This window comes from Plectropomus leopardus, chromosome 14, assembly GCF_008729295.1.
Source record: "Plectropomus leopardus isolate mb chromosome 14, YSFRI_Pleo_2.0, whole genome shotgun sequence".
NCBI classification, from domain to species: Eukaryota; Metazoa; Chordata; class Actinopteri; order Perciformes; family Serranidae; genus Plectropomus; species Plectropomus leopardus.
Window position 1 is genome coordinate 18813336 of NC_056476.1, and position 22014 is coordinate 18835349.

At 40.6% G+C, this 22014-nt stretch overlaps 1 protein-coding gene across 3 annotated transcripts; it reads left to right on the forward strand.

Moving 5' to 3' along the window:
- arel1 (apoptosis resistant E3 ubiquitin protein ligase 1) lies at positions 1 to 17701 on the forward strand. Of its 3 annotated transcripts, none has more exons than XM_042500368.1 (22): positions 1 to 33; positions 900 to 1127; positions 1641 to 1809; positions 3679 to 3899; positions 4526 to 4597; positions 4904 to 5130; positions 6801 to 7038; positions 7137 to 7306; positions 7500 to 7680; positions 7814 to 8055; positions 8627 to 8704; positions 8795 to 8936; positions 9037 to 9158; positions 9615 to 9690; positions 10934 to 11043; positions 11156 to 11335; positions 11669 to 11794; positions 13084 to 13213; positions 13327 to 13385; positions 13471 to 13560; positions 13645 to 13820; positions 15439 to 17701. In XM_042500368.1, exons 2-22 carry the CDS (start codon positions 980 to 982, stop codon positions 15539 to 15541), a joined length of 3060 nt encoding a protein of 1019 aa, XP_042356302.1. In that variant the 5' UTR covers positions 1 to 33; positions 900 to 979; the 3' UTR covers positions 15542 to 17701. The 3 variants fall into 3 exon arrangements, with proteins under 3 accessions (XP_042356302.1, XP_042356304.1, XP_042356305.1); XM_042500370.1 differs by lacking the exon at positions 1 to 33 and adding an exon at positions 72 to 308; XM_042500371.1 differs by lacking the exons at positions 1 to 33; positions 900 to 1127; positions 1641 to 1809 and adding an exon at positions 3534 to 3574.
- The last annotated feature ends 4313 nt before the right edge of the window (positions 17702 to 22014 follow it).

Below are 22014 nucleotides of genomic sequence, written 5' to 3' on the forward strand. Positions count from 1 at the left end.
CGCATTTTCCGGTTGCTAAGCTAACAGACGAAGGTAGATGCAGCACAGATTAAGAGCATTTTTGCATTTGGAGTTTTGCCTTGTGTTGCTGTGTCATTGCAAACGGTGTCTAATGAACGTGTCGTTACGTGCACCTCGATAACCGCCACGGGACGGCGACCAGCTATGTGATATTAAGCTGACATTGTTGGCTAACTCGGCTAGCTGTTAGCATTGTGCTGCCGTTCGTTTGACAACTAATGCTACTGTAGCAGTTTATCGACACCATGCTAACAGTTGTTAGCCTCCAGCTTTACCTTGCGCTCCAGGTGACAATAGAGAATTGATGATATTGCATTTAGCCTGTTTATCCTCCGCTGCCGGTGTTTTCTTGTTTTTGAAACGCCATTCAAGCAAATGCCCGGTAAACCTAACTAGAGCGCGCTGTTTTGGTAGGTTTTATTGTTAGATATCTGGTTGTTTATATCTGGCAGCGGATGACATTTGGAAACGCTTTGACACCTGAGCTAGCCTGTCTGCACAGCTCATCATTATCAGCATCATGTCCATTATCTGGGTTGTTGTTCTTGGATTGGATTTAGGGTTTAATTACAGTGTAATTGCTCTGGTTTTGTCGACTTTGTTGGGCTAAACAGGCTTGTGAGAGTGTTATGACCATTCTTTAGCCAAGTTGTTCATGCATATTTCAGTGCTGTGGATTACATGTAATGTTGTTCTCCCATCAGCCAGCACTTCTCCGAGGTGACACTTAAATATTAATGCTTTCTTGGCAGTGCAGTTTTTGTGAAGCTCTTGTGTTAGACTAGTGTTCCTCATCAGAATGTTATTTGTTGAAAAGCTTTTTGTTGTATGTTTTGGTACAGCTGTTATGAGCCTAAGCAGTTTCTCTCTAATTGTAGGACACTTAAGCAGCCCCCTGGCCTATGGCACTTTTTCTTTGAGCACGGAGGGGTCTGAGTGAAGGCTGAAAGATGGTCTGATGGACCGCCGCTTCTTCCTGACCTTCCTCTTCTGCTCAGTGTCGTGGATCTTCTTCTGGGAAGTGCGCTGGAAGAAAGGAAAAGAAAGTCAGATTGAGGAATGGCTCCAAGGACATAGCCTCTCTCAATACAGGCACTTATTTGAAGGTCAGTGGCTTACAGTCATCTTCATTTGAGATTTATATGACCATTACAGTTTACAAGTGTGGTTGATGGTCTAATCTAAGGTGAAGTAAGCAGGTACAGCTAATGTCAACCTTCAGTAACCTGCACAAGGAGGACACTTATGCAAGACAGGTTACTATTTCTTGAAACTTTTTGGTTAGGATGTTTTTTCTAACTACAAGCTTATTCAGCACCTTTCAGAGCTTTTGCAGAAATACCAGGGATAAGTGTCATGTTTAACAGAATCTGGAGCTGTTTAATACAAGGAGACTGTGTTGCTTAATGCTATGACCCCTGATCACCTATTTGGTTTTGGACAGTGAATATTCAGGCTTATGAGATGCATGTGGCATGCATGGCCAATCAGCACAGGCTTAAATACTCATTATAGTAGACTTTAATGAGTATTTAAGCCTGTGCTGAGGCATTACTGATGCTGATTTGTTGGCCAGTATGTGATTGGGGATTTCTATGTGCTGTTCATGTGTCATCCAGATGTACAGACACTGGAGGAACTGAGTCTGAGTGTATTGAGTCGTCTGGAAGAGGTGGTGAAGGAACAGCAGCGGTGGAGGGAAATTGCAGAGGCCCACATCCAGCTGCTCCGAGACTTTGCCTTCCAGGAGTGGCTTTGCTCCCAGAACCTGGAGCACTATTACCATACGTAAGCAATGAAAAGCCTTAACGTTAACATTTCGCCCCACTCTGGCAAAGAATCATGAGCAGCTTTCATTTTTCAGAAACACTTTCTTGTTGGCATGTCATAAATGTAGATTTTTCATTGCATAGTTTATTTTTTTATGTCTTGAATTGGTTATGATTATGTTTTATGCTGGTTGTTAATGCAGGTTATATTATTGTATGTCCACTTGAGGGCAGCCTCTCCATTCATGGCTCATTGAGTTTGCTGACACTGAGCTGTGGAGGCTGCAGTGTTTCAGAGGGTCACTGCAGTAAAAAGTATTCTTTAGAGACTGATTGTTTGAGACCCTGCAGCAATGCAGGTGTTTGTGTGTGTGTTGGGTGCTCTGTATTGATGCAGTCAGAACCAGCTATGATAAGTAGTTTCATAAAGTTTCTTCAGCTTTTGGAAAATTAGTTGCAACATTTGTAATGGTCAGCTGTGTTTCCGAAATACGTAGTCAAGTCATAGTCATGAGGAACAGTGTTTGATATTTGTAAAGGGACACATTGTCACATTCATTAGGTACTGTTACACTGTCGCTGCCTCCGTTGCCTTTTTGATTGACTGGACTTTAAATCTTAGTTGATAACATAATAATGGCAAGGCTTCAGTGCAGTGATTAACTGTTGAGTAGCAGAAGATGATCTTTGTTTGGATGCTGTTGTAGGCTAAAAATATAACCGTAATGGGAATTTGAAGTTGTAGACTCACATCATTGCTTCTTAGAGAAATTATGTAATTACGATTGGGGTTACTAGAAGATACAATAATAAACTAGAATAACAAATAGAGGATTACATTTTTTTTATTGTCTCAGTAAGGTAGATAATCAACCACACCCACACACTGTGAACAGGATGCAGCTGCTGTGCTTCTACATTTACATTTTGCATGATTAGATAAGGGAAGCAGCACCAGATACTAAAGCTTTGTTGAAAAATGACTCGTTATCAAAACTGTGAGTTGTTTTTTTTAAATTTTTTTATAACTTTTATTTATAAAGGACAAGTCAACAATATTCAGTGTATATAAGAGTGTGTACAATTCCTTTTTTCCCTTTTTTTTTTTTTTTTATAACATTAACAAGTAAATTGAACATAAATAGATAAGCAGTGCCTCCCCCCACCCAAATCCCCTGAACCCCTTGTATAATTATAAAGTACGAAGGTGACAGAAGAGTTGTTTTTTTTTGTACAAAATTAAAATTCTGATAATTTGGATTGAAAGTGGGTTTGAAAAAAGGCTTTTCTCTATTCGTTATTCAAGTATGTGTTAATACTGTTAGAATGTTTTTTATCTTATTTTAATAATTATTGAGAAAATATTGTATACTACCATAATTTTGCTCAGAATAACCCCACTATAAAAGGTGAAATGCACCACAGGCGCTTTCCTTGTGTCAGCAGGCAAAGACACAATGTTATAGTAGTAGCAGCTTTATAATGTGAGATAAAGTTTTGGTTTGAGTGGTTAGAACCATTTATCTGCTGAGCTTTTTACCCTGCTGAGGTTATCTATATTTTTGATGTAATAACATGATAGGGCTTTTGTCTGAAGTCTAGTGGTAAGGCGAAAAGCCACACCGTCTCACTGCTCCCAGTCATATAACTAACCAGTTTCACAGATAACATCGAGGTTACCCTTGTACAGAGTTTCACAAAAACTATTGTTTGCTTTGTGTGTGGGACAACCTGTTGTGTGCAGCCAGCAGTTTTCGTCAATAGATGTTGAGTTAGCAGTTATGGTAGGGTTGTTTTTCTAAAGGCTGTACTTTAAAAGTAATACAGTATTGCTACCATTTCTGTTATTATCTACTTAGTATACTTTTGCTTTTGTTTTGTGCTGCAGACTTAAGACCTTGGGTTGCATGAATCTGGATGATCTGTCTCAGTTTGACAGTCAGCTGCAGCTGTCTCTAGCTGCCTGGGGATACTACTACGAAGACTACATTAAGTTGTCCACAGGCATCAAGATCCTCCAGAACTCAAGGGGGAGTCGTGACCAGGACTACGAGATCCGGCTGGTACACAGCCTTGCTGTGAGGCGTCTGAATGAGAAGTGGACAATCGGTGAGATCCTCCTCATTTTCTGCCTTTGACTGGTTTTAATTTGGGTTGCTTTCCACAGCTGCAGAGCATTAAGAGGCATTTAGATATAAGACATAAACATAAGATGGATTGTACTGTTGCTAAATGTTTTCACAAGTGTTGTTACTACAAGAGTAACATATTTGAATGTAGCTCAAGTGTTGTAATGGAGACGTTCAGTGTTGCTTCATCTCTGCTCGCCGTCCAATTTCTGTTTGTTTTTCTTTTTTTTTCTTTCCTAAAAACACTTAAATCCTTCTCATTGAGGATAAATGTAGGATAATAGAAAAAAAATAAATGTTGTCATTTTGTAGCGTAACTATTGCACAACCATAACACTTGTTAGATTGGTATTCTTGCCTAGGGTATGAATTTCAACATTCATAACAAAGTTCCAAACTGGCCACTTGAATCTCACTATTTCTTGGCACTTGTTGTTGCTTCATTAGACAGAACACCAGAATATAGTGGTACTAAAGTCCAGTCTGGGGTTAGGTATTCATAAAACAATATCATAAGAAGAAAAGAAAGTAAAACCACCAGAGCAGGAAGTGTGTATTGTCTTTATTGTAATTATTCATAGGTGCAATGTCCAATTGTCTTTTCAGCGGGAGCTCTCATATTTGGCTGTACTGTGGCGCTGTGCTTCTTGATAAGGGACCTCATGTTTTACGTGATTGGTGAGTCCTGTGTCAGCTGTTTTGATTGAGGTTTGGCCTGATATGGCTTGTTCTGGCTTTGCTGCTATGTGACTCATTCTTTGTCTTTCTGCAACCACAGTGAAGTGGTACAACCAGTTTTACAAATTGCTTTATGGTGTTCTCTTAGCCCGAGGATTTGTTTCACATAATCATCTGTCAACCTTTAATCTGTTGTCTGTTTCACTTGTGAATAATCTTATTTAAAAACCACATGAATACATTACATGTATTGCAACCACATGCTCAAACAACTTGTCCCGGTTGCTTCTTCACTTTTCGTTGCAGGTGGAATTACTGTTTCCATCATAGCGTTTGTCTTCACCATCAAGTTCCTCTGTGAGCTTGCAGCGAGGGTGGTCAGCTTCCTGCAGAATGAGGATCCGGGGCGACGCGGCGACCGCAGCATCTACGACTATGTCCGGGGAAACTACCTGGACCCACGTTCCTGTAAGGTGTCTTGGGATTGGAAAGAACCGCAGGAAGTGGGGCAGACTATGAGCTTCAGAGTCCAGGTAATAATTGATTCTTGATGTACCAAAGCTAGAGGTGTACTGTACCTCTTGTTTCTAGTCTTATTGAATTTCTAACAAGTGGCTTATGCATGCAGCATAGATGACCGTTTGTATACCCCATGTTACATTGAATATGTGAAAAGAAACCTTGTTTTTCTTTAATCCATTCAGTAAACCAAGAATTCAAAAACTGAGAAAATGTTTAATGGATTGAAGTTAAACTATAGAAAAACTGTATCAAAAAATCTGTCTACAAATTCTCACAATCCATGCAGTATAATTCATGTCTCATTTATCCAGTTGTGTGCTCAGTACTTCCCAAACAGACAATTCTTTAATATGGGAAACAGAGTGGAAAGTGAAAAGTGTCTGTGCTCCCATCAAAGCCTGGCTCCAATGACAAAAACAGTAATCTTAGCCCACTGAACATGGTAGCTGCTGATCTCCGACTGCATTGATCAGTACTTTGTGTTATTGTGTGACTTTGTTTGTTATAACATAAACAAACTAACTGATCAAGGCAGTGGTAGGCCAACATCTCCAGTGCTCAGCTAGGTAAAATTACTATTTTTGTCAACGGAGTCTGGCATTGAAGAAAGCAGAGATGAGAATCACTCAGTACGATTACATGATATTAGAAAAAATCAAATTATTAGTCCGACTGAAACTGGACTTTTAGAATACATGTAAACATAATAGTCCGACTGAAAACGTACAAACTCAAATTTCTCAAAGTCAGACTAACACACTTAGATAATTCGGTTTGGAAACGAGCCACTCCGTCATGTATTCGCCTCAACCGGATTTGAACTGGCCTAGGTGTTCTGCTCATGCCGCTAGTTGCTGGGCTTTGACTCGGAAATCAAAAAGCATAAATTTGGTGAAGAAAGCCGGGAAAACAAAAGAAGAAGAATGGAAGAAAACTAAACAAGACAAAGGTAAAAAAGTAAAGGATAGAGTATGTATGAAATATACAGGGCTGAAAGCTATCCATGTTATCACCGTTTGACATGCAACCTGTTTTCTGCTTGTTAACTTGTTTACCATGTGATGTAATGGGTCAATCGAAAAACGGTCCATAGCAAGTAGCTGAAAGGAGGCATATCACCACCTACTGTGGTGGAGTGGGACATACAGGTATGTCCGTCAATCAATCGATTCTCCCCCGGTGCTTGTATACAAGGACAAGGACAAGGACATTAGTTCAATTAAAGGGCCTAATTAAGCTATAGCTGTAACTCAGCTTAACTGTGCATGTACATGCACTGACTTTAAGTTCGGTTCTCCATCAGAAAAGGCTGTCGGTTTGGAAAATACTGAGCATAAGACTGGATAAATGAGACTTGACTTATTTTGCAAAAGTCATATGAGAGTTTGTAAATGGATGGTTTGAGATAGTTTTGCTGTTTTTCAACACTGACCCTTTTTACTTTAATTTTATCTAGAATTTTCTGTTTTTTGATGTCTGAGTTCTGTTTTCTGAGTTTTCTGATTCTTCATTCACTGTGGAGGCATGCTAGAAAAACTGCTTTCTTCACATATTTATCGTAACACGAGCTGAGTAACCGATACACAGATGATCATTTGGGGGGGCGAAGTATTCCTTTGAGAAAAGTAAATGAACTTGTGTGGTCTTTGTTAAATTCTTAGCCTCTGTTTCTGTTTTTCAGCTGTTTTATAAGAATGGCCAGCCATTTCCGGCCCACAGGCCTGTTGGGCTGAGGGTCAACATCACCCACATTGAATTGGCTCTGGACATCCCTGTTACACAGGAGGTTCTGCAGGAACCAGAATCCAATGTAGTCAAAGTGGCCTTCACAGTGCGCAAGGCCGGACGCTATGAGGTTGCTGTCAAGCTGGGTGGCCTCAATGTGGCCTACAGCCCTTATTACAAGATATTTCAGCCAGGTATTATTTCTGTCTGTGTTTTTTTTGTTCCAGCCCATAATTATTGATTTGACAAGTTTTTATTGCTGAGTATTTTTCCATTCTTTTGTTCACTTCAGGTACAGTTGTCCCATCCAAAACCAAGATAGCCTACCATTTCTCCACCCTGGTGCTAACAAATGGCCAGCAGCACACTTTGCAGATTGAGCCCAGGGACGAGTATGGAAACCCCACCAGTAACTCCACATCTCTCACAGATGAAGCCAACTACAGCGTCCATGTGCACTCTGTACGGGAACAAGCCCCTTCTTTATTATCCATTACACAGTAATTTGAAGATTTGCCTCTTGATTGTGTATGTAAAAATGAAAGCCAGCGTTTCTTTTCACCCTTCTGTTCCCAATTGCACAGTCCACTAGGTTTACAGTGTAGCAGAACAGCTTCTGAGCTGGGATTGATTTTAAGTTATCCTGTTATTGCAGCTGGGCACGGTGGATGATGACAGTGTGGATGACTACTACAGTAAGTCAGTGTCACTAAACAAGCAGCAGTGCCAGGTTCTGCTGAGACTGACTCTGAGGAAGACAGGCTGTTTCAGGGCTCGCATCTCCTACAAGGACCAGCCACTCAGCAACGGGGAGTTTGACATTATTGTTCTCAGTGGTGAGCAGCTATGACACGCAGATGGAAAATACACCATTAAAGTAGAAATTGCCCCAGAAATGCAGTTTACGTTTCTAGCTAGTTAGCCTGTGTTTTCAAAGCCTAATACTCATTTTCTTTTTACATTTTACAGAGAATGAGAAGGCCTGTGTGGAGAAGAATGTGTCCACTCCAGGCATAAGTATCTACTTTGAGGCGTATCTTTACAGCAATGGGAACTACAGTTCCTCATGGCAGTTACCAGCCTCCTCTTTGCTGGCTCCTCAGAGGAGGCCCTCCATGGGAGAAGAGGAGGATGAGCATGACTCTCCTGTGGAGGGACAACCTGAGAAGGTCAAGAAACCAAAAAAGGTCTACTGTTACATATCGCCAAAGGTAAGTGGCTAGCATATAATGGTTAGGTTTATTATGTAGGATTTCTTCTTCTTCAGCTTTCGACTTTGTAGCATATAGACTGCATTTAAAGATGGACAACATGTATCCGTCACACCCACTGTGTGACAATGAAGTCACATTATCTCAGATACGGCTATTGCCGTCTTGCTTTAAAGGCGTTATTAAAGTCATTTGGAGCCAGAGTCTATGCTGTAGCCCATAAACCCCTTCATCCCAATCTCGAGCAGCATCATTGATCACTTATGGATTGGCACACATAGCTGTCATCATGATGCCGAAACTCCTTTTAATAGTATTAAATAACTAATATAGGCAAATCTTATCGGAATGAATAACAATTGAAAATTAATAAAACAATCCCGTGGAAAATTTTATTTGAGGTGTTTTTAGTTAAATCCATGCCCCGGACATGGGGGGGCAGGGTTTAAGACCTGTCATGTCGTCCATATTTATATACAGTCTATGTTTTCTATATATAATAAAGAAAAAGATCCCAACTCGACATGCGTTAATGTACAATGACACTGACTTGGACTATTATGTCAAACAGCAACTATCCGTGAAGGAGTTCTACCTGAAAATAATTCCGTGGCGCCTTTTCACCTTTCGAGTATGTCCAGGAACAAAGGTAAGCAGAAGTGATGTTAGAAAACCATAAAGAACTAGCCACTTTAATTTAGTTTGATAAACTAACTGTAACCTTCTGCTCTCTCTTCAGTTCACCTATTATGGTCCTGACCCAGTTCACAAGTACCTAACACTAGTGGTGGATGATGGGATACAGCCTCCTGTGGAGCTCAGCTGCAAAGACAGGAATATCATGGCTGCCACTTTCATTCGCTTCCTGCACAAGAACATTGGTTTGTTTCAGTCTAATGTGATTGCTTTTGCCCTGAGCTGCACTTAGTTAATGATGTTTTTGTGGAGACTGCAGCAGTAATTTGTCAGTATTGTTCACAGGTGGCTCTGAAACGTTCCAAGACAAGGTGAACTTCTTTCAACGTGAACTCAGGCACATCCACTCCAAGAGACCTCGCACCAAGACCTGCCTAAAAATCACTCGACACTCCATTCTGGACTCAGTGAGTGCTACTTTACTGTGTTATAAAGCTGTTTTTTAAGGTGTGTATCAGGGCTGCACAATGTAATGTTTTTTTAATTATCATAGCGATCTCAACTTGCGCAATAAACACATTTCAAAAGACTGCAAAATTACACTCAGGGAATCTTTGAGTCAGTTGATGGAGTATATGCAGAAAACTGCACTTAAAATGTAGCTATCATTCCTTTGTGTTTAGTTCAACATTCATTTTGTTCAGTAAAAGAATGTTGATAATTTTCTTTCTTTTTTGTATTCAACAAGTAATTTGTTTTATCTTAGCAGTATACTGACAGCAGAGAGGCAGAACTGAGTACACATTAATCAACAATGTTTTTGCATATTTTCCTGATATTGTGCAGCTCTAATGTGCATTATGTAGTCATAACACTCATACGATAACTCTATCAATCGTTATACTTTTTTTTTTGTTTCTCAGTCCCTGAAGGCTACGAGGAACTTCTCTGTGTCAGACTGGAGTAAGAACTTTGAGGTTGTGTTTCAGGATGAGGAAGGTAAACGAAACATCAGAATATTTTTGAATGAGCTTCAGTCTGTGTTAAGTTTATGAGTACTAATTCACATTGAATATTTATGCATTTTTGTTGTTGCAGCAAGCACTTAAAACCAAAAAGGTCCTGAACGTACATTGTAATGAAAGTTAGAGACACGGGTAAGGCCGTTTCTCACCAGTGGGATGTGAGAATGTAATGTGGGAATAAGAAAATCTGCATGCAAATTTTCCGCATGAGAGCTATGCACACCATGTCCGGTGTGAATTATCCGCTTTGCCATGTTTCATTTTCATCAAGAAAAAAAAAAAATCCTCCAGAATAGTGCCCGTGTTCTCTTCAACAAAAGCCTGTACAGACAGAAATCAAACGTCCGTCACTCCAAAGTCCTGTTCCTCCCATAAGTAAACGCTCCGTGCAGTTACATTATTCATGGCCTGCACCAACATTACTCTGTAACAAACTACACCATTCAGCTGCTCCAAACATCACATGTGCAATCTGACAAACAATCACTTACCAATGAAGAAGCATGAGTAATTTGTTCTTCTTAAGACTTAGACCTAGATAGACTTTAATGTCATTCCAACTGTACACAACAGTGCACATAGAACAAAATTACGTTGGCTCCGAAATAATAAAACTGCAGTAACACACAAAAAAACCCCACTGAATAACAGAAACACTATGTAAAAACAGAATAAATAGATAAATAGCAAGAGACTGTGCCCTTACTACCATTGTATTGTCACTGCTGCAGGGGATGCTATATAACGCTGACAAGGGAAGAAGGATTATTTGATGTGGTCCGATGACGTTATTCTGCATAAAAATTAACAATGTGCCTCTGTTTGTTTGAAACTGTGACCAACATGTAATGTCAGCAAGAGCATATCAGCTGCACTAGCATCTTCATGGTATCCCGACTAAAGCGGAAACCAAAATGAGAAAATGAGACACTCTCTATTTTGTCAGCAAGCTAGCTATGACCTGGAGGTAGGACATCGGTTGGAAGAAAGGATTTCATTGGTCCAACATACATTTACACGGTTGAAATGCGCTAAAATTGAAGGCCGTTCGATACTTCTCGCTGCACAAACGTCACGCAGAGGTGTACAAGCGCTCATAAGAACCCATAAATTCAGTTTCTTATACATTTTCAAGCAAACTTTTTGGTGCTTGGTGTGAAACAACTTAAATTCATTAAGGTGATCACGCTGCTAAATCTTTTGACATGTCTCTGCAGCTCTGGACTGGGGAGGGCCTCGCAGGGAGTGGTTTGAGCTGGTGTGTAAGACCCTGTTTGACACCTCCAACCAGCTGTTCACCCGCTTCAGCGACAACAACCAGGGTCTGGTAAGATCGTCTTAGAGCCACTTCCAGATTTAAAACCGCTTACAGATGTTTGATATCCTCTTGAACTTTATGCAGTTTAGAAAATAGCAGCACATTCATCTTCAATTTCCAGGTGCACCCAAACGCTGAGCGGCCACCACACCTGCGCCTAAAGATGTATGAGTTTGCGGGACGCGTCGTCGGGAAGTGCCTGTACGAGTCTGCTCTGGGTGGGGCCTACAAACAGCTGGTCCGAGCTCGCTTTACACGGTCTTTCTTGGCCCAGATCATTGGCCTCAGGATGAACTACAAGGTATGGAATACAGTACGTTCCCACAGAAAGGACGTTTTCCTTGGACATTGGAGGGTCATGTTTTCATTGTTTACCCTCCGGTGTCAGCTGGTCTGTCTCATCACTTTAACATTCCTCACAAAGCCAAGAAACCTGATTCGTTTCTTGGCATGATTTATTTCATGGAGAACAAGCCAGCGTGTTTTGCTGTTTTGTCCAACTTCCTAAGATTTCAAAGCCGAGAACTAAAGCCGACCCAATCATGTTTTTATCCTTCCACTGAGAAGATGAAGTGCCATGTTTATTTAAAAACGTCATGTTCTTGTGTGTTTTCATTTTATTTTCCACATGCAGTACTTTGAGACGGACGACCAGGAGTTCTACAAAACTAAAGTCTGCTTCATCCTAAACAATGACGTGAGTGAAATGGACTTGGTGTTTGCTGAGGAGAAGTACAGCAAGTCAGGACAGCTGGAGAAGGTGAGGCAACACTTTTATCCCTGATGTAATTTCAGAGGAGATAGGAGCATTAAACCAAACAAAAGAAACCATATTGTACGTTTGGCAAGCTATTTTCCTGGAGAGGGGGAGTGGTGAGTTTAAAGGTGGACAAGTGGAGTTTGGCATCCATGTCCTTTTTTTAAAAAATGTTGCTCGGTTATGAAATACCTCAAAAACTGGCTGTGTAACTTTCTTTGATGAATTCAAGCTCCTTCTTTTTGATTAGATATGCATGCATGAACTTTTGATTAATTGCCCATTTATACTAACGCCGACAGGTGTGTGGAAGTCAAACAAGAGTGAGACCATCATAAATAGATTTTACCAGACAAGAAAGGCTCTGAACTCTTACACAGATTTAGGACAATGTCAGGTTGTGCCTGTCCAGTCTGGTGTACCAGTTTGATGATTTGATGATTAATTCAATACAAAAGGGCTGAATCAGCATTTATCATTATGCCACGTTCTGACAAATTAAAAAGTAGCCTACATCAGCAACCTGTGCTGAATGTGTCATAACGCTAAATCCTACTTGTATTGCACTAAATAATTAACCAAATGAAAGCATGACTGACATAAAATTATGGTTTACATTGTGCTTACAAGTGGACTAACGGAGCCACTAGCATCTGAGCGGCTGTGTGCACTTTTCTACCGATCCGAGCACTGGCAACATGATCACATTTCAGCAAAAGTGGGAGGGGAGTTGAGAAACGCACATTGTGTTTGTTTACAAGAAATGTCATGGGTTTTTTTGTTGTGACAAAAAAAGATATGGCAGAGTTAGTCTCTTTTGAAAGCTAAACTGTACTAACAAGGCAACACTTTGATTTGAAGCTGATGAACAAGGTTTTCTAACTGGCCACAAGCAATGCAGTGTGGCCTTTTGAGCTGAAATTTTGTCTGAAGCACTATTTCTGTTTACCTGTTGCTTACTTTGAAAGTGCCACAGTGGATAAGGAACGGCTGTTTCATGAAGCTGACATGAGAAATTATCTACACTATACCGTCTTATTTTACTATAAAACCCAAAATACGGCTGCAGCTGACTGGAGAAAGATCGCCAGGGTGCTGAAGGTTTCTGGGATGATAAATGACCTGCACTCATAACAAGCTAGGCCACTTGATACTTGCCTTGACATCTTGCCTTTACTTGCCAATTCTTTGCAACACATACAGTATCATTTTAAAAAGTTGAACGTCAGTGCTGTTTTGCTCTTTTATGTGTTTTGTCTGACATTTCTATCCTGCCACGTGTTCTCTTGCAGGTGGTGGAGCTGATATCAGGGGGAGCTCAGATCGCTGTTACCAATGAAAACAAGATGCATTATCTCAACCTGCTGGCCCAGTACAGACTGGCCAGCCAGGTGAGAGATGAGGTGGAACACTTCCTGAAAGGTGAGGAAAATAGCACAGCTGCAGTCTGCCAATTTTTTGTTTTTGCTAATTCCTCTCATTAGAGATCTCCGGTAATGTGCACACAATTAGTGTAATTTCCTGATCAATTGCAGGTTTGAACGAACTGGTTCCAGAAAACCTGCTAGCCATATTTGATGAGAACGAGTTGGAGGTATGTGTGATGTTTATAATAAAAGCCTTTTAATCTTAAAACACCGTTGGGTAATTATGATTTGCTTTCCTTTTAATCCCTCCAGCTGTTGATGTGTGGCACCGGTGATATAAACGTGCAGGACTTCAAGGCCCATGCTGTCATTGTCGGAGGATCGTGGCACTTCAGAGAGAAAGTATGTCATGGAAATTCCCTGTTTTCTTACAACAGCAGGCCACTGACCAAAATGTCTGAGCATGTTGGCTCTCTGTTGCCACAGGTGATGAAGTGGTTCTGGGCCGTGGTGTCCAGCTTCACCCAGGAGGAGTTGGCTCGTCTGCTGCAGTTCACCACCGGCTCCTCTCAGCTTCCCCCTGGGGGATTCAACACCCTTTGCCCCTCCTTCCAGATCATCGCCGCCCCCACACACAGCACCCTGCCCACTGCACACACATGGTGAGTAGGAAAACACAGGCAGATTTACTTTAATGTTTTTAGTATGTCAGTCTTTCAATCTGTTGGTATTTTGCATTAACTGCCTTCAGAAGATGACTTGTACTGTTTTTTTTTGGTGATTTTTTGTCTAGCCTTTATTTACTCCCTCTCTCCCGAGATACCATTTATCTCTCCACAATAGGAATAAAATGTAAAAGTAATAATGATTAAGACATTTTGTATTTGTTCAATACTTTACGATACAACATTTTACAGGAGCACCATCACCATCAACTCTGCTACGTGATTAGTGCCAATTAGCAAATTTTAGCATGCCAAAATACATTGCCATTGTGAATATGTTTACACTGAGATGTTAGCATTTAGCTCAAGGTATCATTATACTTAGGTGCAGCCTCACAGAGCTGCTAGCATGGTTGTAGACATGTCTTCTCTCTTTTTTTAAAATTGCTACAATTTTTTTAAAACAGCTGGGCACTGTGGTTTTTAGTTACATTACTCACAAAGTAGAAAATAGTGCATTTCTTGGGGACTGTTTTTAGTGCGTAAGTAATACACGTGCTGCTCTTGTAAGTAAAAATGGCAGCAGGATGGTGTATGTTGGATTAAGACCAAATAAACTACATTTGCTGTATTTATATTTCACCCAAAAAATAATCGTTTGTTTTTCAATTACTCATCTCGTGTTACATTGAATTCGTGAAAAAAAAAAGGTGAATGTCTTTCATGCCTCCAAACTGAACAAAGAATCCCCAAACAGCAGAAATTCTTGATAAATTAAGTCTCTGGAGCCATGTTAAACAACTGTAAAACTATATCAAAACATCTGTTTACAAACTCTCACACAGCTTGTGCAGTATAATCCAAGTCTCATTTATCTAGTTGAGTACTCAGTGCTTCTCAAAAACTTGCAGTTTGTTTGTGAAAACTTTACTGTATAAAACACTTATGTGTGTGAGTGGCACACCTTGGCAAGCAAGTGCATTTTAACCCTACTCATGCATTATATTGAGCAGAATCCAAATGGATGGCCTTGCCAAGGCGTGCTACTTGTTCGTGCATGAAACTGTTGATGTGAAAGTACTTTCAATATTTACGGTCTAGCAAAAATACTGTGTTTGGGAAGCACTGAATTTATGACTGGATAAATGAGACTTGGATTATGCTACACAAGTTGAGTGGGAGTCTGTAAACAGATGTTTTGATTGAGATTTTTTGTTGGCCCCCTTTCACTCCAATTCATCGAGAATTTCTTTGATTTTTCGACCAATGCGGAGGCATGCAAAAAAAAATTTTTGCATAACATAAGGCGAGAAACAATGGATCCTTTTTTATGGTTGAAGTATTTCTTTAATGAAGAAATGTCACCAAATGTCACCAAACAGTGTCCAATTAATGCAGATCTTTTGTGGATCTTCATGGCACAGAGAAATGGGCTATATCAGAAAGTACTTATGATAAAGTCTCTGTTGGTTTTGTTAATAAGAAAAATATAGACTATCAGCCCATTTTAATGTTTAGATTTGCAAATGTTACGATCAGCATGATGTAGAATTGTTATACAGATGCTTTATCAGGACCTTAGCATTGGGTGACTCTGGTCCCATTTTGTGTCCAGTTTTAACCAGCTGTGCCTCCCTACGTACGACTCCTATGAGGAGCTGCACAAGATGTTGAAGCTGGCCATCAGTGAGGGCAGCGAGGGCTTCGGCATGCTCTGACTCTCCCATCACTGGCACCGTGGTTACCCCAGTGCATTCATCTGCATTTAACAGTGGGCTTCTTGGCGGAGAATCACCCAGACTCCCTACATATACTCTCTCAGGATGAGAGGGCACTACAGAAAGTCCAAGACGGCTGTCCTGAAACTGGAACTCAAATGAACTCTAGTGCTACTGTATGTATATAAAATATCTCGCTTTTGTAAAAAAAAAAAAAAGGAAACCAGGAACTGCTGAAAAAGGTGAGGTTTGGGCCAGCTGTATTTCTTAATGCTAAAGTTTGCTTAGTTTTATATGTTTGAAAGACATGATGCTAGAGCAAAGGCCTTGAGTATTACTTTATACCTGCTTCTTTTGCATTTTGCAAACTGAGGAACACTTAAGTGCAACTGCGGCCTACATGTGATGTGGGTGACGCGTGCATCTACGGCACTTTGGCCTTACTCGATCAGGGACTGATGTGTGTTTGTAAATATATAATATCACTCTTTTATTTCAATATTTGTACATAGTAGTGTGTATAAATAGGTTTTCACCTCGTTATCTTTTTGGTTCAAGGAGAAGGGATTTTCTTTATTGTTGCACGTTTGGTAGGGGGAGAGTTTATATAATTTCTATAAGCTTTTTTTTTTCTCTCAGAAAGAATGGGTTTTAAAAGAAGCCAAGTGATTTCTATTGTTTATACATGTTTTTAACTTATTATATGTTGAAAAATATTTGTGTTGACCCATACTGTTGAAACTATGTTTGTTTGGAGCGGTAAATGTTTTTGTTATGTTTTATAACCTGCCTTACTCATGCCCTTTGCCTCTGATTGTATCCAGAGAGGTGCGTATTTGAGAAAAGCATAGTCGACAATAGTAATCGTTATATTATGACATTTCTACAAGTACGCGCAGGGGTCACTGTGGATGTTGGGGAGAGCCCATGTATAACATTTTGTTATATATGCTGTATGCTTTTTACTTTTTCATTCACAGCCTTTTATGGGTTTACCTCAAAATCTCCTATGCCACCTGTTCACACTATGACACAGGTGTATATGTGTACGCCTGTGCACATATAGTTTGCTAGAAGCCGCCTCCTTCCAGTCCCACAACCTTTAGCCATATTATCCCAAAACCTCAGTAAACTGAAGGATTATAACAATGCAGATTACGTCCCTGTTTGTTTTTCTTTATGTTGTTATAAAACTATTTATTTTTAATGCTGTTAGTATTGTCAATATCCTGAGCCAGCAGAGGTTTTTTCTCTTTTCTGTTGAATTGTGTAGCAATTCTTTTGCTGTTCCAGAGTTGACTTGTTATTTAGCCATTTTATACTATAGTGTGTGCTTCCAGTCAGTGTTTGTAGAGCATTTAGGAAAATTCATGTTTAGACTTGAAAAGAAAACAAAAACTGAAGAATTCATCTCATTAGTATTTCAATTTGAATATGTTCACGATCAGCACAGAGCACTCTGGATGCAGTTTCACTCCTCACGTTATTCTCAGTGAAAGTCAGACTCAGCCACAAAGAGATTTAGCATCATTATCGTTATATTGCAAAGATGTCACACTTTAACTGTTTTTGCAGCAGGCTGAGATTCACTGTGTTGGCTCATCAAAGCCAAAGCAGTGTCCTCTGGGAAACTGATGATCATTTGCTTATGCTTTAGCTGGCCTTTTACAGTGTTAAGAGGTTTATAAGAGGGTTTGTGTTTGTTTGGGTTGTGCAATGTTGACCTGAAGTACTGACAACAGAGGGGGAAAAAGTGCTTATGAAAATGTTTCATTAAGGGTGTGTTTTCAGCACCAGTATCAATGGCTAATCTATTTACCAGAATTAAAAGTAGTTAAAGCATAACATGTGTTAGTTGTTCCATTAGATAGGACCATTATAAACAAATATGAAGGAGGTCTGTCTTGTAGTTTTATGTCCATGTTTAATGTTTGCTTTTCATGAGCATCTACTCTGTTTTATGTTTGGATTGTTTCTGGATTAGATGGCCTGAGTGTGACTTTTAGCGATGTAGATATTGTGAAATATTTGCCTATGACTTTGAAGCTGGGATACTTTTTTTTCTTCCTTTTTTTAATGGCAAGCCTCTACTGATGAATGTTTGAGATTCTCTGCACTGCAGGTCCTTTTGTTTATGGGAATAAAAAATGATGGACTAAATTCTTATCACCAAATCTCACTTTGCCTGCATCATATTTGGATTGTGCTGAGCTGATTTTTACACACACCCATTTTACTCTTTAAATCCTGGATTTGGACTTGGAGATAGCAAGTAGAGCTGATTATACAGACTAGTGGTTCCTAAACTGGTGGGCAAAAATTGACGGTAGTTAAATTTTATTTATGTGGACCCTTTAAGTGTTAGTCAACAGCATGACGTTTTTAGTGGGCGGGGCTCCGTTTGAGGCGAAGCTCCTCTCCACAGAGGCTAGCTAGCATTAGCAAGTAAGTTTTGTTGGTTTATTTTCGATAATGGAGGGCAGTTATACGAGTCTCTTTGAATATGTCAGGTAATGAGTTTAGTGTCGAAGTTCTGCCTTGCCAACGGCAAGGACAGGACAGCCATGTACCAGGCTCGGGTCATTGTCAACAGGGTGAAGGACTACAACTCGATGACAAACTGCACGAGCGTGGCTGAGTAAGTAGTACAAGTGGATTTGATTTTGGATCATTGCCAAAAATAAGCTATGTGGTCAACAAAAATTATGATACTTACACGTTTTGTTCATCAAAATAAAGTTCACAAATGAACACAAATTTTAGAATTTTTTAATGTCTAAATATAATTACCAGAAGTAAAAAGCTATTGCTAGGCTAAAATAGACTACAGGCAGTTGTGAGGAAGCCGTGTTCGGCGCGGTTCGGCTTGATGACGTTTTGTAGTCTCATTTAGCCACTTGTTAGAAACCATCAATTTCAAGAAACACATAAGCTTCAAAACTCACAAGTGGGGCTAGTGCTATGCATTTTAAGTCGCAGAACAAAATGCGAAAGTCCCGTAAGCTTGTGTCAACAACAAAACCCAGTAAAAGCAACAACTAAAAAACAAACATTGACTTTGAGATGAGGTAACCGGAGGTGCTAAAATGCTAATCTACTTCCGGGTTTTAGGACTTTTAGGTTCTCGTTATCTTTTAAATTATCAGTGTGACTTTTTTTATTGTGTCTAAATGGCAAGATTCCGAGCTGTCGAGACTATTTGAATGGTCGTTTACGACAATCAAAGCCGATTTATGGTGTTTAGGAATAACAAGTAGGGAAGGGCCACTGGCCACCCCAGTTTACATCTCTTGACCACAGTCGTTTTAAATTGCAGATTTCAGCCGCAACACGGTCTGTAATTTTTTAACAAAACACAAGTTTATCACTGGGATTTTATTCATGTCAAATATGGTATACCCACACAAAAGTAATGCATGATGGTGAATTTACACTGCACCAGAAAGAAACTGTAGACTCCCATGAGTCATATGATGCATAAAAGTTGATACTGACTGCAAATAAGCACAGAATTAGCAAAAATACAAAACCATGTACAGGGTTTTTGCTAGGCTCCAAAATGTTAATAGAGAAAAATTAGGAGTATTTTGGAAGATGTCCAATGTGTTCTCACTATGATGAAGGTTAGTTTAAAGGAGGCCAAGAAAACAATTTATGACCCAACATCTCATCACTGATAGGCAACACTTTGTGTAATACAAGGAAGAAAAACATCAGTTAAAAAAGGCTTGCATTTTTTATCTGACCAGCATACAACCATACATGACTACATATAAAGACATCAGATGATCTTGTTTAAGTTGAGCTACATGTCTTGGCCAGCCGAATGCATGTTTCAGACACAAGGGGGCAGTGGCTCTACATGTGACACTCACAGAGGATACATGCCTCTTCTGCTGTCATCCCATGGGACAATTTAGCAGCAGTAAATGATGAGGAGCTTTCCTGTCTACAGCTGACCCTCCAAACTTTCACTCTTCAACACCCACATTACGGACATCCCCTCCATTACAGACATTTCTCATTTTCCCCAATACATACCTCACGAACACGTGAAAATAAACAAAGTTCATTCAAACCTGCTGGTTTCACGTCAGCTGAAGGCCTAATGGAATCAGTCCTGTGAGAGCTGTACTGTGTATGAAATGTGATAACACCTCACTGAAAAACAAGAGCTCCCTTTCCTTTCACCATGTGCAGTTGGTGGCATAACTGACAGCCGTATCGGCCCGGGATGTGATAGGGATACACTCTTGCATTGACTGAATGTTTGTGTCTTGAGTCATACAGTGTCTGATAGTGGACCTTTTTTAATTGCTTTGCTTGACGGCTATGGACAAGCAGGCCCCATGGCCCTCCACGCTACACCCACATGTTCCTGGCGTGTCTCCTCATACTGTGGTCTGAACACTATCAGGAGCAGGCTGAAAGGCATCTTGAAGTACTTGGAGGCAGGAGTCCAGTTATTTGGTCTTGGCATGCACCTGTGGATTTGCATAATGGTCTCTCTCAAATTTCCCTGAGGAATGCTTGCTAAAGAGGGACCACAAATCAGAAAGTCATCCTCTGGCGCTCACTAAGAGTAATGTACCATGTTGGAACGCTTGTCCATCCCCAGAGAACCTGTGGGAGATCGCTCAACAACAATACTGCGCATTTTTGTAAATTCATCTGATGATACTAATTCCCAGGGAAAACATGTTTCTCTGACAAATTTTCCATGTACTATTCCATAAACATCTCCAGACCTGACTGCAGTTCAGTTTTGGGGTTCGGGGGTTGCCAAGTTCCTGGGGGAGCCAATTTATGGGTGGTTCTCCTCAACCAAAGAATTTACATGATCGAAAATACAGTGCCTCATTTCCCATCACTGAGTCAGACACCCTGCCTCTGAGGAGATGTCCATCAGTGTCTCTGATCAAAGATAATTGTCCGCAGGCAGTGATCTTCACAGGGCAGAGAGCTCAGATGTGGCATGCCTGAGGTATCTTTAGATCTTGACCGCTCTCCCTCTTTCCTTTAAACAGCCGTGGGGTTGTCTGCTTCCCATTCCAAGATGCAGGTCCTCATTACCTGATTGGATGCTACTGATTAACTGCCAACTGGATTGGCTGCAGGTATTCATCATCTGCGATGATTGGACCGATTTAGAGGCCAATCTTAATCAGGGTTGTTGAAGGACAGGAGAGCTTTGCTCCAGCAGCAGGCCTGGACTGAAGCTCTCCAGGAAGCTTACCTTTAGCTGTGTAGTGTTCGGACTTCATGTTAAGTTTCAAAGGTCCTCCAGACCTCAGCCCTCTCTGTTACCTCTTTTCAACCAAATTGGCTCTGGTTCTTAAACCGGTTCCATTCAGGATTCTCAGAGCCTTGGTACCATTTAGGTAACCAGCCTGCTTTTACACCAGTGGTCGTCCACTAATCATAAGGGCAGCGGTTTGACCCCTGGCTCATCCAGTAAACATGTTGAAGTGTCCTTGGGCAAGATACTGAACCCCAAATTTCTTCTGATGCTGCGCCATCGGTGTGTGAGTGTGTAAGATTTGTTACTGAGTATCAGACGGTACCATATACAGTAGCCTAAAACCTTTGCCCCCCCACTTTCTGTGTGCACAGTTCAGAACCAAAACAGTCTCTATCACATCATGCTGCTCATGACACAGCCTCACATCTACCTGCACTACAATTAAAGATGTGGAGCTCCAGGTGACATTTTGGCCTTTCTTTAAAAAAGTGTTGATATTTATATGTTGAAAAGAACCCTCCCCAGCACCTGGAAGCTATTATAGCAATAACTACCAAAAAAAAAGCCCAAACTTGGTGAGAGCACGCAGTCTCCTTATGACATGACTTCATTATATGTTACTTGCATTTTTTGTCTCTCCAGTGTTGAACCCAAGCTAGTACCTTTGGTTCACACTTCAGGTCAAGGAAAACCAACTGTGTTTTGGTTGCTAGCTTAGAACCAAAGTCGGGGTTCTGAAACTCAGATTCGGGGTTCTCAAAATCAGGTGCAGAAACTACAGCGGAACCAGATTCATGTTGGTGAAAAAGGGGTATGTGTGTTAGCATGCTCAGAGCACAAAAGCAGAGTTTTCCTGCTCTCCTCACTGAAATGACTTTCACTGTTTGGCTTTAAATGAATTTCTGCCTCAACCATTTTTTCTGCCCTATCTGGGTCTTAACTGACTCCCTTTATGACTGGTGACAGCGTGGTTCTGTAGTCGACATTTTTTGAGGATTACGGGTAAAAAAAAAAGGCTGTGAGAAATGCGCATCACAGTGATGACAATGGTCTGGCAACTCAATGCAGCAAAGGAATGTATCGATGGGATACTGTTGCTGATTAAAGAAAATTTTCCCCCCATCTCTTGATATTTCACAGATTCTCTGTTGCTCCTATCAATCCTCTGTGATTCAAGTGCTGAGACCTGGCTCTCAACACCCGCGCCGGGATACTGCGACTCCACACTGAA